The sequence below is a fragment of the Neltuma alba genome, unplaced genomic scaffold (assembly GCF_004799145.2).
Source record: "Neltuma alba isolate B1F8T4 unplaced genomic scaffold, ASM479914v2 tig00010594_pilon, whole genome shotgun sequence".
Lineage (NCBI taxonomy): Eukaryota > Viridiplantae > Streptophyta > Magnoliopsida > Fabales > Fabaceae > Neltuma > Neltuma alba.
Window position 1 is genome coordinate 171,031 of NW_021635457.1, and position 14,721 is coordinate 185,751.

The window sequence follows — 14,721 nt, forward strand, 5'->3', positions numbered from 1 at the left end:
ACAGACTACAAAGGCCCTTGTAGACAACCTTTAATTGCTTGCAAGAGTTCTTCCTCAGGTGACAACCCCACCTTTCACATCAACAAGGAAGAAAGAAAAGCCCTTTGCTTGTTATTGCTATGGTAGTGGTAGTGGTGGCTGCGGTTGCTTTACCTTCAGTGGTAGCAGTTCTTTCCATTCCATTGATGAACTTCATTGAACAATGAAGGTCAAGAAAGAATGGAGAGTTGAACTTCATTAAGAAGGATAACAGAGAAATTTTACTAGAATAGGTGATAATTGAGAGTTGAGATTCCATAGAAGGACAACACAAAGGAATTTGACAACTCACAAGACCTACTTAGGGTCTTAGCTGAGGTTCTAGGTAGTGGTAGCTTCGGATCAGCATATAAGGCTATTGTTCTTTAACGGATAACCAGTAGTGGTTAAGAGATTTAAGTAAATGAACAATGTCAGGAAGGAAGAGTTCTCAAAGCGCACGAAAGGACCTGGGAGATTGACAAATCCTTATCTAATTTCTCTTATTGCATTCTACTACAGAGAATAGTAGTTTTTGGTTTATGACTTGTTCGAATTGGCAAACTTAGCTAGTCACCTCCATGGTAAGCATTAATCGCCCAAATTTCAGCCAAAGCCCACATTCTTCAATCTTCACCGCTTGAATTTAACTTTATCTTGTCATGTTTAGAGCTAATAAATCACTGGCTTTCCGTTAAATTAGTTTAGTAATTATGCAGCATTGTAACCGCAAGTATTCGCCTATAAAGAACACTACATTATTCTCTAATCAATCTATAATAGAACTACATCTCTCCTGCTCGCTTCTCTAAACATGGCTCAGCCTTTTGGTTTCCCGGAAGGGTTGATTCTCATTTGGACTGGCCAACTCGATTGAACATAATAAAAGGAGTAGCAAGGGGGTTAGCATACCTGAACAAAGAATTTCCAGGGCATAGCCTTCTCACGGCCATCTGGAATCCTCTAATGTTTTGCTCGAACAGTATTCCGAATCCTATCCAACAGAGAACGATATCATCCCACTGATAAATGAAAGCCCTGCTCAGCAGTTCATAGCTACCTACAAGGCACCTGAGGTGAACCAACTAGAGCAATCCAATAAGAGGGCAGACGGGTGGTGCTTGGGGATACTGTTTCTCGAACTACCTCTAGGACAATTTCCAACAAATTATTTAAGACGAAGAAAAGGGAATATCGGAATGAAGGTTTGGGAACGTGGATGACGTCGACGTTGAAAGATAAATAGACAGGGACTGGGAGGGTGAGCGTATTGAAATCGTTGAAGATTGGGATGTGCAGCGGCCAATGTAGCGTGGGGAATAAGTGGAATTGGAAACGAGTAATGGTCACGATTGAAGAGTTGAAAGGGAGGGATACGGAACTGAAGCCACCTCGCTGCAAATAAAACAGGAGCTCCAAAACAACGGTAATGAAAAAGCGATCTAGAGTCGATTCTTTGCACTTCTGAAGTTGTAAATTCGGTGCTAACATCTCACAAATCTAAATGCATACCTAACAGGATCACACGGTCGTTATAATGGCGCCACGGAAACTCTCTTTCGCGCCCTTTCTTGAAGATCTCTAACTGCCACCACGGCTCACAACTACTCACCGTCGTCGTCACCGTCGCTGTCGTCTCTAACCATTCCGATCATCTACAGCCTGTACACAGCAAGCAATCTGTCCGGTCCTCTGAAAAGACGGCTAAGGCGAAGACGGAATCGTCCACGTGTTGGAAGAGATGAAATTCGCAGGGCTTTTTCAGTTAAATAAAGATGAGCACAAGATTAGCTCGAGTACGATCTTTCGTTTTCTTTGTGTTTGGTCGAAAGAGAGCCGGATCTGAGAATCTACAACAACGTCCATTTTACTTTGGGAATTATATTTATCTTAATATTTATATTAACCAGATCAGCATCAATATATCGCCAATCACTAATTAACTTGGGTCGTCAACTTTTTGAGGCCTCATCTACCATGCATCTTTTTCTTTTGAATGGCATTCATTTGTCTTCTTTCAAAGGAGAGGTCTTAAAGCTGTAAAGAGCGGGGAAGTAAAATATGGGGCTCGATAGATCAGAATGAAGTTATTTATTTTTGAGAATATGCTTTTATATAAGAAAGTGACCCCTTGAAAGTAACTGCTACAATATTTAGCAAAATTATTGATGTCAATATCAAAGTCATTTAGTAAAGATTAGTGCTTTTTATTGATCATTTTAAAAAGATAATAAAATAAAACACCCCTCTCTAGAAGAAGCATAATGACTTTTAATAATCCAAAGTTAAATTGAATCATAGTGCATGCGCATACTTTTATATGTTGGCAAAAAAATATATATAATTTTACATTTTTTTGTTTGAATATTCTATGTGCAATTTATTTAAAATTTATAAAGATATTTTTTTCTAGATTATGAACCATCTTAATCATCTTAAACTTGTGCAAGTACAAAATTCATATTCTAGTTTATATCTCAATTTTAGTGTTCTGTTGAAAGTATCATTATCATTATTTGTATCTAAATCTTGGCTTTTATGTTTAATAGGTACTTTTGGATGCTTTCAATGTTTTTTGTTCTCATACTGATTTTGATTGGTAATAAAAAATAGCTTTTGTTTTTGCATTGGACCGCCGTGGAGGAGATAAACATCTCTCCATCTAGGCTTAAAGTCAGCATATCCAATCCCAAAAGTAAACTGCCTCACCCTCACAGAACCCAGGGAAGATGCCTCAAGCTACCAAATGTCACCTCCCATTTCCGGACGAAATGAACAAAATCACAAGAGAAAAATAATAATAATAAAAAAATAGAAGCGCTCTCTATTTCCCTTCTTCTTCCTCCTCCTTCTCATCCACGGTAGCACTTCAAGGTACTTCCTTCAAACTGGGTCTATATATCTATTGTGAATTTGAACGTCTCAGAATCAAGCCATGAATCCTTGACCCCATTTGCATAATGGATGAATAGTTTTCCTAATCGATCAAGCTCTGATGAGCTCCATGCAATTAGATATTTCTTTTTCACTTGTCTACTGAACTTTCTGCGCGGAAATTGCTGTTTTCTGAAGTCTTAGTTAATAAAAAGGTTGCTTTTGTTCTTCTTCCCCCCCCCCCTCTCTACTTTCTTATGACGGACTGATTTTTCTGATGTTATAAAGCAAGGGTGGTTCAAAACTATTGAAAAGTATTTTGTGTATGCTGGTATGGAACAACCCTGTTGCAGTGATGGAGGTTAGAGAAAGGGTTTCTAGAATCTAAAATTGGTCACAAATGAAAACATGGCCACCTCTGCACCAATCTGAATTCTGAACATCATTTGCCTTCTGGTTCTTTCCAAACTAGGGGCACAATAGCAACTTATGTGAGAGATAAAGAAATAATTGGCAACGGCATTGATGCTATTTTGTGTAAGTTACTTCCAAAACTCATGTATTTCTCTTGATCAATTAGGTTTCAAGAAAAGAAAAGGAACATCCAGGGATAGAGTGAGGAGATCATCTCTCACTTTCTGCAGTTCCAATGGCGGGCCCGTTCTATGAAGCTAAATTCGTTGACCGTCATGATATCATGAAGATTTTTGCAGCTGAAGGCGTTGAATTCCTTTTATCATGTGATGGAAAGGTGGCTTAGTTTATGCTCAGTTTTCTCTGCCCCTTCTCTCTGTTTATGTGTTTCAGCTGACAATAGGCTAAATGATTTAATAACTTCTAGATAAGTCATCAGCTCTAGTAAAGTAAACCATCCAGGAAAAGTTCTAATTTTTCCTTCCCAGTGAATAATCAGAACGTTGAGCGCATATTTTCCTGATTTATGGTCATGATAATCTTGAACGTAGGTACCTCTGTCATCATGCAACGGGAAGACCATCTTCCTATTTTTCTCTGCAAACTGGTGCAGGCCTTGTAAAACAATAGTTCCTCTTCTGGTTGAACTTTATGATGCACTGAAAAAGAAAGGCAAGAGTCTAGAGATCATTTTCATCTCCTTTGATCACGATGAGAGTGGTTTTGATCAACATTTCAAGAGCATGCCATGGCTTGCTGTCCCGTTTGATGCAAATTTGCACAGAAGGTTGATCAACAGGTATCAAGTCCATCGAATCCCATCATTCGTCCCATTATGTTCAGATGGCATAACCAATGAAGAAGATATGATTGGCTGCATCGAGGACTATGGTGCTGAAGCATTCCCTTTCACAAACAAGAGACTGCAAGAACTGAAAGCCATAGATCAAAGAAAGCGAGAAGAAGCCAATTTGGAAGAACTTTTGGCTCATGCGGGACGCAATTTTCTCATCTCTGGGGATGATGGGAAGGTTGTACTGTGCTTCTTCGTTTCTTCTTCCATAACTTCATGGAACATAAATAACATCCTATGTTTTGCAGGTACCGATATCTGAACTTACGGGCAAAACCATAGGCCTATATTTTTGTGCTGACTGGTCTCCCCCTTGCCGTGCCTTCACCGTCCAACTTACAGACGTATACAACAACCTAAACGCTGGAAAAGATCACTGCTTTGAAGTTGTTCTGATCTCAACAGATAGAGACCTCGGGGAATTCAATGTGAACAGAAGTAGCATGCCATGGCTGGCTGTACCATACTTGGACAGAACAAGGCATGATCTTTGTAGAATCTTCGCTATAAAAGGAATTCCCGTTTTGGTTCTTCTTGGGCCAGAGGGCAAAGTCATAAGCATGAATGGGAAGTTTGTGGTGTCCTCATATGGTGCTGAGGCTTTCCCTTTCACTGATGCACGTATAAGGGACCTTGAAGCTGCTCTGAGAAAGGAAGGAGAGGCTTTGCCTCGGGAGGTTGAGGATTTGAAACATGAGCATGTTCTGAAATTGGAAATGGCCAAAGCTTATGTGTGTGATTTCTGTAAAAAACAAGGCAAGTTCTGGGCGTTCTCCTGTGATGTCTGTGATTATGATCTTCACCCAAGTTGTGTGGAAAAGGTCAGCAAAGATGAAAGCTTGTAGAAAATACAGTAATGGCCTTGACATTTGTGGGGATTGCTTAAGAACCAAACTAAAACTTCTCCTGCCTCAATACTACGTTGATGAAAGCTCTTTTTTTTTTTTTTTTTTTTAATGAATGTTGTGAAAGTTAATCTATCTCTGCTATCTATGTTTGCAAGGCTTTCGCTACTAATTCTCAAGAACACAACGTCTTGTGCATGAAACAAATTTTCAAGATTTTCATAGTAAAATTTTATTTAAAAGTATCAAAATTTTCAGATTAAAGCCAATGCTTGAAATGTATATAACATATTCACCAAATAATCTTATTAAGATTTTTTTTATGATTTAATTAAAATTTTCCAGTAAAATCAAAATAGGTAAAATTGAAACTCATTTTTTAAAGTTTTGAACTTACTTAACAGAATACTTTTCTGGGCTAAGGTAGTACCCTGAACTATTTACCCAGATGTGTCCAGTGACCTAAAGTAATTTTGCGTCCAGTATCCTAAACTAATTAAAATGATGCGTCCATATCCCAGGCTAACAGAAATGTTATGTTTAACTGTTACTTTCCTAACTCATCTTAAAGTTGACCCCAGATATTCTAAATGGTAGACATATGGACATTTGATATGTATTATTCTTACTCAAAATTGAATTTATTTCCTTCCTCTAAATAAATTGACTTTTGATTAAGAATATACACATTGGGTATGTGTCACTATGTAGAATATTTGGGGTCAACTTTAAGTTGAGTCAGGAAAGTAACAGTTAAACATAACATTTCTGTTAGCATGGGATATGGACTCACCATTTTAATTAGTTTAGGACACTGGATGCACTCAAAATTACTTTAAGCCATTAGACGCACCTAGATAAATAGTTCGGGATGCTGGGTGCATCTTAATCCTAGTTTTCTCCAAATAAAAGTTGTAAATTGTAATTGGCCAATTGCCAGTCTCTTAACAAATGAAAAATAGAAATTAAAAAGATAATAATAAATCCACGACAGTCAATCGTACAGCGGCGCGGTTTGAATTATTCTGCGAGGAGGGAGAGAAGAGGGACCAGTCATCCGTGGTTCTCTCGTAGGCAAAGGCTCAAAATAATTCCAAGAGAACCCGAAAATGGCTGCTAATTCAAGAAGGAAGAGAGTGTGTTATTGCTATACATCTGTTGCCCAAACACCAGAAGAAGCACGGGATATGCCTCAAGTCCGATTGCTCAAAATAGTCAAATGCAAAAACGCAAACATGGCTACTAATTTCAGAGACAAGATGATTAATCGGTTGCCATTATCTTCTTGTTCTGACACCAAAAGAAACAAGAGGAGTAAATCAAACTCGTTCCTCAAAGCCCTCTTGTCTTTCTTTGCCGTCGAGGGACGGGGGACGGAGGAGCTTCCTGAAGAGAAAACTTGGGTCTTTATCTCCGGAGGAAACAAAAATACAAATTCAGTGCTTAGGGTACTTGGATTTATTTTGTTTTTGTTTCCTCCCATTGATAGAGCCCAAGGAAAAGAGGTTGAGGAATGAAGAATCTGAAGGATCATTCAGAGAAGCATGAGAAAAAGAGTGCGAATGGAATAGTGGCAGTGGGAATAGACAAAGACAAGGGGAGTCAATATGCACTCAAATGGGCAACTGAACATCTCCTCGCGAGAGGCTCAACCCTAGTTCTCATCCATGTCAATGTTAGGTTAAATCAAGCTTCATGTCAGTACACCTTGTTCTCTGCATACAATGCTTAAAAGTACCCCCAAGAAACTTTATATTATAGCATAGTAATAGAAGAAGCGCCTCCTGACTTGGCACCCAGTGGCCACGAGATTAATTGACCTCTCACTTTTGTTGAGTGCAGGGTCATGGAATAGTAACGTGGACAAGGGATCATTGCCAAACAAAAACTCTGATAGTCACACTGAGGAAATTTTTCATCCATGCCATGTCTTTTGTGCACGGAAAGGCGTAGGTTTTACCTTCCCCCCCCCCCCCCCCGCTTCCCTTGGAAAATAATCTGAAAATTTTTCTCTAGCAAAATGACCCAAGTTTAAATAATTCACAATGACTTCCATCGACAGCTGTTAGTTGTAACTTCTAATCATTTTAATATAACTTTTTATCTTTTCACCCCACAACCCCTTTCTATGGCGGGGGATTGGATGATGGACTACAGATACATTGCAAGGATGTCATACTAGAAGATACAGATGTAGCGAGAGCTTTGATTGAATATGCTTTTCGCACAGCTACTGAGCATTTAGTTATTGGCTCTTCAAGTAGAACTGGCTTATTCAGGTATCTATCTCTCTTGCTGAGTCACATGGTCGTACCTTAACATCTTTGCAAATCATCAACGAACTAAATACTGAATAGCCTTAGATGAACTCAACCAAACTTGATCAACAATGAAGCTTCAAATGAGAAAAGGAAAGAAAACTTGCCATATAGTTTATGTCATATTCTATATAATTCCATATTATCATTTCGACTTGATATGGTTTATAACATTAAGAAATGTTAACATTAATTTGACCCCACCTGCTTCCATTTTAAGTTGAAAATGTGGTTTAGGATTCAATAGTGTAAATGGCTTTTTACTTTTCTGGCTTGCCTATACGAATGGATGCATATTAATTCCCAACGATTTTTTTTTTTTTAATTGTCATCAGAAGATTCAAGTTAGTTGATATTCCAGGAACGGTGACAAAAGGAGCACCGGATTTCTGTTCTGTCTATGTTGTTGCGAAAGAAAAGATTCAAACAATGCGATCAGCTTCTCGTCCTGCTCCAGCCACTTACCTTCCCAGCAAGCATATTCAAGGAAGCATCAAGCCGAAACTAGCAGAGACAAATATGCCATTAAATAATCATGGTATGAGATATTGGATTCATTTCTTCATGAATCACTCGCGCACACATAAGCCCATATTGCATGTATTTCGTTCACTGAGTAATGTGGTTTCTATCAGCACATGAAAAACGATCCACTGGTGGACAAAGTACATTAAAGGATGAAACTGAATCCTTCAGGTCAGTGGCAGCGCATACTCCTCAGCAAATTCCTTCAAGTTTGTTCATTTTGGTCTATGGATTTGTTCTTGGCATGGTCAAATAGCATGAGCTTGTCAGCTGAAAGGTGAAAACTATTTGTTACTGATATCAGGTCACCATTAACCAGGAAAAATTTGGATGGCAAGTCACATGGGGAAAATTCCCTTCCAGGTACTGACATATCCTTTGTAAGCTCTGAAACACCGAGTGCAGACCACATATTCTGTTATTATATGATAGCTCTATTCAGGAATGTCGAATAGCTCAGAGATAGACGGGAACTATAGCTTTGAGTCATTGCAGCATCAAAAGGGGTCAATGGATATTAGCTCTCATCTGGAATCCTTCTCATCAGATGGTGATGGACTTTTAACGTCACATGGCACGGTATGAAAGATTGGGCAACATACATTCTACTTCCGGTACTGCCCATGCAGTGTGCATTTATCAGTAGTTCTTGCACTTATAAGGGGCCTTAAGGAACTTTGCAATTCACTAATTTTGATACAGTTTTCATTAGAAGGTTGATTTTTAATATGCTATTTTAAGATCAAGGTATGAACGAATGCGGCGGGGCTACTCATCTTGCAATCTTTATGAATATTATATGATAATACCATTAAATTTCCTTTTCACTTCCTTTCCCTGATTGCTGTATGGGTATGTATTGTGATAAAATCATAGGACGATATAGAGGCTGAAATGAGGAGACTAAAATTGGAGCTTAAGAGAACAATGGAAATGTATAGCACCGCCTGTAAAGAAGCACTCGTGGCACAGCAGAAGGTTTTTTTTTTTTTTTTGGGGATTAAAATCAGTTTTTTTTTCTTTTACATGTTGACGTTTTGCATCACAGACAATAGAGCTCCAACGTTGGAAAAGGGAGGAAGAAAGGAGATTGGAAGAGGCAAGGCTTGCTGGGGAAGCTGCATCTGTGGTTGCAGAAAAGGAGATGGCCAGAAGTAAAGCAGCCAAGGAGGCTGCTGAAGCACAAAAGAGGATTGCAGAACTGGAAGCACAAAGGAGGGTTGTTGCAGAAGGGAAAGCAGTGAAAGAATCAGAGGAGAAAACAAAAGCACTTGGTGCTTTAACAAACATAGACATCAGTTATAGAAAGTATTCAATCGAGGAGATTGAAGCTGCAACGGAGCTCTTTGCAGATTCTTTAAAGATTGGAGAAGGGGGTTATGGTCCTGTATATAGGTGCCATTTAGACCATACCCCTGTAGCAGTAAAGGTTCTACGTTCTGATGCAACACAAGGGAGGTCACAGTTTCAACGAGAGGTAATCAGTGAAACAAGTGAAACAAAACTGGGTCTATTGGCAATATAGTTGACTTGCTAATATATCATTACAGGTTGAGGTACTGAGCTGCATAAGGCATCCAAACATGGTTCTCCTCCTGGGAGCATGTCCAGAGTATGGCTGCCTTGTCTATGATTTCATGGCCAACGGAAGCTTAGAAGATCGCCTCTTTCGTCGAGGAAAAACTCCCTCTCTTCCTTGGCAGCTTAGGTTCAAAATTGCAGCCGAAATATGCACTGGCTTGTTGTTTCTGCACCAGAGAAAACCAGAGCCTCTGGTGCATAGGGACTTGAAACCAGCTAACATCCTGCTTGACAGCAACTATGTGGCCAAGATCAGTGATGTAGGCTTAGCCAAACTAATTCCACCATCTTTGGCTGACAGTGTGACACAATATCAAATGACGTCTGCTGCTGGAACTTTCTGCTATATAGATCCAGAGTACCAACAGACAGGAATGCTTGGGGTGAAATCTGATATATACTCCCTTGGGATCATTTTCCTGCAGATTTTAACAGCTAGGCCACCCATGGGTTTGACTCATCAGGTTGAGAGAGCTATTGAGAAAGGGGCATTTGCTCAGATACTGGATCCAACAGTGCCTGACTGGCCTGTAGAAGAGGCCTTGAGCCTAGCAAGTATGGCACTTAAGTGTTCCCAATTAAGGCGAAAAGATAGACCTGATCTCGCCAAGGTTGTCTTACCTGAACTGGGCAGATTGAAAAATCTTGCTTAAAATATTAATTACCTTGCACCCTCAAGTGGTTGTGCATCTACATTCAGCCATAGCCATGTCTCTGTACAGCATCTTGTAAGCTTCATATCTTCTCAATTCCCTTTTCCTCATAATTTTCCCAAATCATTATTATCTTCAACATTTATATGTTTGTGTGCGTGTGTATAACCACTCCTCTGTTTAGATGAAAGGGGATTTCACACCACCAATAACAGGCATTTCCTCATTAGTTCTGAACTATAACTTTCAACCAGCCATAATTGCTTAACATAAAGATTGTTTTGACTGTTGCAGGATGGGCTGGTCTTCCACTTCCCTGTTCTGGGATGAGCACGAGAAAAAATCCATGACCATTTTGGACAAGAAAAACACAATCCCGTGCAGGGAAGAAAAAGCAAAAAGAGAAATTTTCTATCAGATTGAGCTCCAGGACAAAGCATAAAATGCATCAGTGTATTGCTGTGGTAGCCATTAGCAGCATTCTTCGAGCAGTACCGCTTCAGGGGTTTTTCAGGGTCTCAAATAAGCCCCCCACCACTGAGATGGTTTTTTCAGCGTCTCAAAAATTTTCACTAGTTTTTTTGATCCCCAGTAACACAACACAAAAGTCAAATATAATTATATTTTTTATAAAAATTAAGAGCAATGACTACATTTCATTTGGAAACCATGACATTGGTGTCCCATCCTCGTCATTTGTTTCATTTTCTTTTTCCTTTTCCTTCCCACTTATAGCCAAGTTACAATTGAAAGAGAGGAATCTCTTAATGCTCGTTTTGCAGGATGCAATGAAAAATAAAAATGCAAAATTGAAGTTTTAATGACTTAGAAAAGGTTAAAAAAAACAAATGAAAGAGAATGAAATGCTTAAGCATTGTTTTTAGCAACAGATTATTGCTCCGAGAGAGACAAAAAGAGATCACACCTAAATAGAATAATCCACAAGGCTATTACAAAAGCAAATTTAATTTTTTCGAACATCTTACATTAGTTTCAAAATTATGATGTTTTCTTCCTGACTTTTATAAGATACTTTTACAGATTTCAAAATTGCAAAAAAAAAAAAAGGTCATATTGAAAGCGAAGGCATTACATGATTTGATATAGAGGTAGCCAAGCTTTCCTAAATCTAAATCAAACGAAAAATGACGTACTTCACAGAATGAAGTCTGATTTAGTAAAAGCGGTGAAGCCTAGCAACTTCTTCCGACAAATTGATTCCTTTCACCATTATGGTTATGTCCCCAGTGTCCTGACATACTCTTCATTGTCAAGAGCTGAGAGACAGACAACCACAACGTGCCAACTAGCTAACTAATAACGTGCTCTCACTTTAGGCATAGACATATCTTATTGCATGAAGCACTAAAACTTTAATCCATTTTGAGGCTTGTAATAGTATATAACAGTTGTAAACTAAATGTCCTCTGCTTCCTTTGAGAAGTCTGGCTCTTTAGGCTTTTGTAACTTAGGCATCTTAATATCCGTTATCCTCAGAGCTTCTCTTCTTGATTTTGTGCCAAATCCTGATATGTCTACAGGGTCGCTCGGTGAAGTATTACTTGAAGTCACAGCAGTGAGCATTTGCTGGCTATGTCCCATTCCATCAAAATCATCAAATGGCTGATCTCCGCTCAAACTCATTGCCAGCATTCTATTCTTGTACCTTCTCCAAGAAGCCTGAATGAAGCAGGCTGCCCAAGTCCTCCAATGGTACGAGTAGAAACGGAAGGTATGTTGCAGTTTCTTGCTGTGAAAACGACGAAACTGATTGGCCACGAACTTGAGATCTTCTGCTCTCAGTGCAAAGGCCTCTACTTCCACAAGGGCTTTCACTGTTCTTGTAGAAGAAGGCAAATTGAGAGTGGATGTTGATGTGGGAAGCAACGCCCATGATAGTAATTCTCCTCCACAGAAATCACCTGGTTTCAATACAATAGAGTTGAAGAAGCCTGTCCTGCCTCCATTTGTGGTTGAGCTTTCAAGTCTTCCTCTTATTATGAAAAGCATCTCTGTCACTGGATCTCCTTCCCGTACAACATAAGTTCCTTGAGGACTCAAGAACAATACCGATCTCTCACATATTGCATCCAGTAGCTGATCATCCATTTGTGAGAAAAAGGGGACCTGCAAATTTCTTCAGCTTCAGTTTCAATTTTTATTCAGACACGTGGGGTTTGAATCCTCTAAAATAAAAACATGTCAATGCCTTGTCGGATATGATTAAAGGAAAGATTTGATATCAGAAATAAGATTATTTGTTCGTGGGAGCAACTCACACGTCGAATAAGATCTAAGCAAAGGTAACATTGAATATCTCTACGCAGGTCTTTGGGAAGGCCTCGCAAGATAGATTCCTCATCGGTTCCTTGAGTTGCAAGCCATTTGTATTGAAGAAATCTTCGAACACGTCCTCTCAAATGTTGTGGAAGTTGGCGGTGTTTCATCCACTCTTCAGTATCATGTCGCTTGAGTCTCCATTCCTCCACTCTCACAGTAATAGATTGCAAATATGTCTGCACCAAGTGTTTACCATGCACAGGACACGAGTTATGTAACAAGTTTGTTTGTGGTTTTACTTAGAAGGTGACAAATATTTGATAGGATTCCAGAGTCAAAATTATAGTACCTGCATGTTTCCAATCAAATGGGCAAACAAAACTAAACCTAGGATACATACGAGTATTGAAAATGTAGTTTCCCCAATGAACTTGCTCGTAATCAATTCCTGGCCACAGCAGCTGAAATTAATGCATAATAATATTCAGCTTAGACACATGAAATTAATGCATAATATTCAGCTTAATTTGACATTATAACTTCCACGTTAGATATTACCTCAGATTCTGCAAGCCCCACCACAGACAATAGACGTACTTATGAACAAACTCTATGGAACTGACATTATAGTGAACCGCTGGTTCAAAAATGCCGAACTCGAAACTGTCGCTGTTTGATGGATTGCAGTTAGCAAACACAGAAGTAGAGTTTATCCACTTTAAGCGATCATCATTGTTTGAAGTTCTGCAATCCAAGTACTTAAGGATACATTGAGTTTCATTTTTGCATTCAGATTTCCAGCAAGTAGCATTCCTTTCAAACGAAAACAAATACCATAATGCTCCCAAAACCTACGTCCACGTTAGTTTTACTTACGTCAGACTTGTCACTTTCTGAGGGATTATAATTAAAAGCCTGCAAGTGAAGTTAATTGACGTACATGGCTAGCCAACATGTAAAGTAAAAGATTATAAGCTGCTCCGGCCCAAGCTGTCTTTGTAACTACCCCAGCCGCTTTGACGATCTGAGAACTTAATGGGAAAATCAAGTATAATCTGGGGAAATATTGAAGCAGAATGATCAGTACAAGAGAATTGCTGGAGTGGTCTGCGCGGGGGCTTTTAACTGCAGGCATTATAAGCCAAATCAGGATCTGCCATTGAAGAAGAAACGCCAGCATTGTCATTTCACATCTCTTTCTGTTATCTTCCACAAGTTTCCAGAGACAATCAACAAAACCCAACCAAGAGGTAGGTCAAAAGGAATAATAGCAACCAAATCTAATTCAGGAATTCTTAAAAATAAAAAATAAAAAATCAAGTTTTGATATACCTGAGGAAGGGGAGTGTGGCTAAAAGATCTATGATGAATTCTGATCTCAAATACCGCTTGGCAATCAACCATTGATCCATAACTAACTCACCTCTGCCAAAAATCCTTGAATTTGGGTCTACGTAGGCTGTTCTGAACTTGATGAGCATGTTGAGCAGATAGGAAATATCAGCCAACGTACGGAAACACGTCAGAACAATTGCCAAACTCGAATCAGTAGTCATACATGATGAGTGTCCATCATTTTCCGCTTTGGGCACATAGAAAAACAGAGGATCAATAAAGAGTGCCAGTATGCAAGAACCCAGGAATACTCGGTTCCACTGCAAATATGCGTCACTTCCAGGATCAAAAACCATCATCATCTTCTTCTTCCTCTGATCATGATTTTCTGGGAACACCATATATTTTGCAGGTGAAGGAGCTTTCCGTTTGACTCTGTTGTTATCATCAATCCCGATTTGGCCTTCCGGGTGTATCGTTGCCTTTAACTTGTATCTTGGCAACGGTTTTTCCCTGTTGGAACAGGAAAGCCTGCAAATATTGCACTTATCTTTAGCAAAACGATGCGAGGTAATAGTGGGCATAAGGGAAACAGGAAGAGAATTACCCCAGTGGCTTGTCTTTTTTGAGTTTCATTATGTGTGGACTCAAGGCATATGCTGAGATAGAAACTAGTTTTTAGATAGATGAACAAAACATGCTGTATGATTTCCGGCGGAGGCTACAAAAACATATCAAGGCACAAAGTTGCAGACTTTAGAAAGAAGCGAATCAAAGAGGTGGATTTGACTTCCGATCCTCGGATGAATAAATAAAAGGAATACGAAATAACACGTCTATGTCTTTGGAAATATGAAAGTACGTGAAGATTAGGAAGATAAGAACAATGACGGATTAGAAGTTAGTATAGGGATATATAAACGTGGGGAAAGTAAAAACAGTTGCTTGCAAAATACGGTTTCCCTAGCTATTGGCTAGGCCATATCTCCTCTGGCTAGTGGTAAGTTAGTTAATTATAAAAAATA

General features: G+C 39.1%; 3 protein-coding genes across 8 annotated transcripts; 2 read left to right on the forward strand and 1 right to left on the reverse strand.

Moving 5' to 3' along the window:
* The first annotated feature begins 2,708 nt into the window (after positions 1–2,708).
* LOC114757392 (probable nucleoredoxin 3) lies at positions 2,709–5,135 on the forward strand. 5 transcript variants are annotated; one of them, XM_028946431.1, is made up of 5 exons: positions 2,709–2,892; positions 3,181–3,429; positions 3,537–3,643; positions 3,858–4,337; positions 4,408–5,135. In XM_028946431.1, the coding sequence occupies exons 3-5, from the start codon at positions 3,542–3,544 to the stop codon at positions 5,002–5,004; spliced, it is 1,179 nt and encodes a 392-aa protein (XP_028802264.1). In that variant the 5' UTR covers positions 2,709–2,892; positions 3,181–3,429; positions 3,537–3,541; the 3' UTR covers positions 5,005–5,135. The 5 variants fall into 5 exon arrangements, with proteins under 5 accessions (XP_028802264.1, XP_028802262.1, XP_028802265.1 ...); XM_028946429.1 differs by having other exon boundaries at positions 2,710–2,892; positions 3,181–3,383; positions 3,473–3,643; XM_028946432.1 differs by having other exon boundaries at positions 2,710–2,892; positions 3,181–3,253; positions 3,473–3,643.
* Positions 5,136–6,467: 1,332 nt separating this feature from the next.
* LOC114757421 (U-box domain-containing protein 35) lies at positions 6,468–10,749 on the forward strand. The gene is made up of 11 exons (XM_028946476.1): positions 6,468–6,701; positions 6,847–6,953; positions 7,162–7,283; positions 7,658–7,860; positions 7,958–8,018; positions 8,152–8,210; positions 8,290–8,426; positions 8,724–8,825; positions 8,896–9,324; positions 9,398–10,156; positions 10,376–10,749. The coding sequence occupies exons 1-10, from the start codon at positions 6,518–6,520 to the stop codon at positions 10,079–10,081; spliced, it is 2,088 nt and encodes a 695-aa protein (XP_028802309.1). The 5' UTR covers positions 6,468–6,517; the 3' UTR covers positions 10,082–10,156; positions 10,376–10,749.
* Positions 10,750–11,024: 275 nt separating this feature from the next.
* LOC114757409 (probable cyclic nucleotide-gated ion channel 14) lies at positions 11,025–14,489 on the reverse strand. 2 transcript variants are annotated; one of them, XM_028946460.1, is made up of 7 exons: positions 14,304–14,489; positions 13,694–14,227; positions 13,302–13,560; positions 12,920–13,212; positions 12,711–12,822; positions 12,361–12,597; positions 11,025–12,208 (listed from the first exon to the last, which is right to left on the reverse strand). In XM_028946460.1, the coding sequence occupies exons 1-7, from the start codon at positions 14,330–14,332 to the stop codon at positions 11,498–11,500; spliced, it is 2,175 nt and encodes a 724-aa protein (XP_028802293.1). In that variant the 5' UTR covers positions 14,333–14,489; the 3' UTR covers positions 11,025–11,497. The 2 variants fall into 2 exon arrangements, with proteins under 2 accessions (XP_028802293.1, XP_028802292.1); XM_028946459.1 differs by lacking the exon at positions 14,304–14,489 and having other exon boundaries at positions 13,302–13,514; positions 13,694–13,856.
* Between the last annotated feature and the right edge of the window lie 232 nt (positions 14,490–14,721).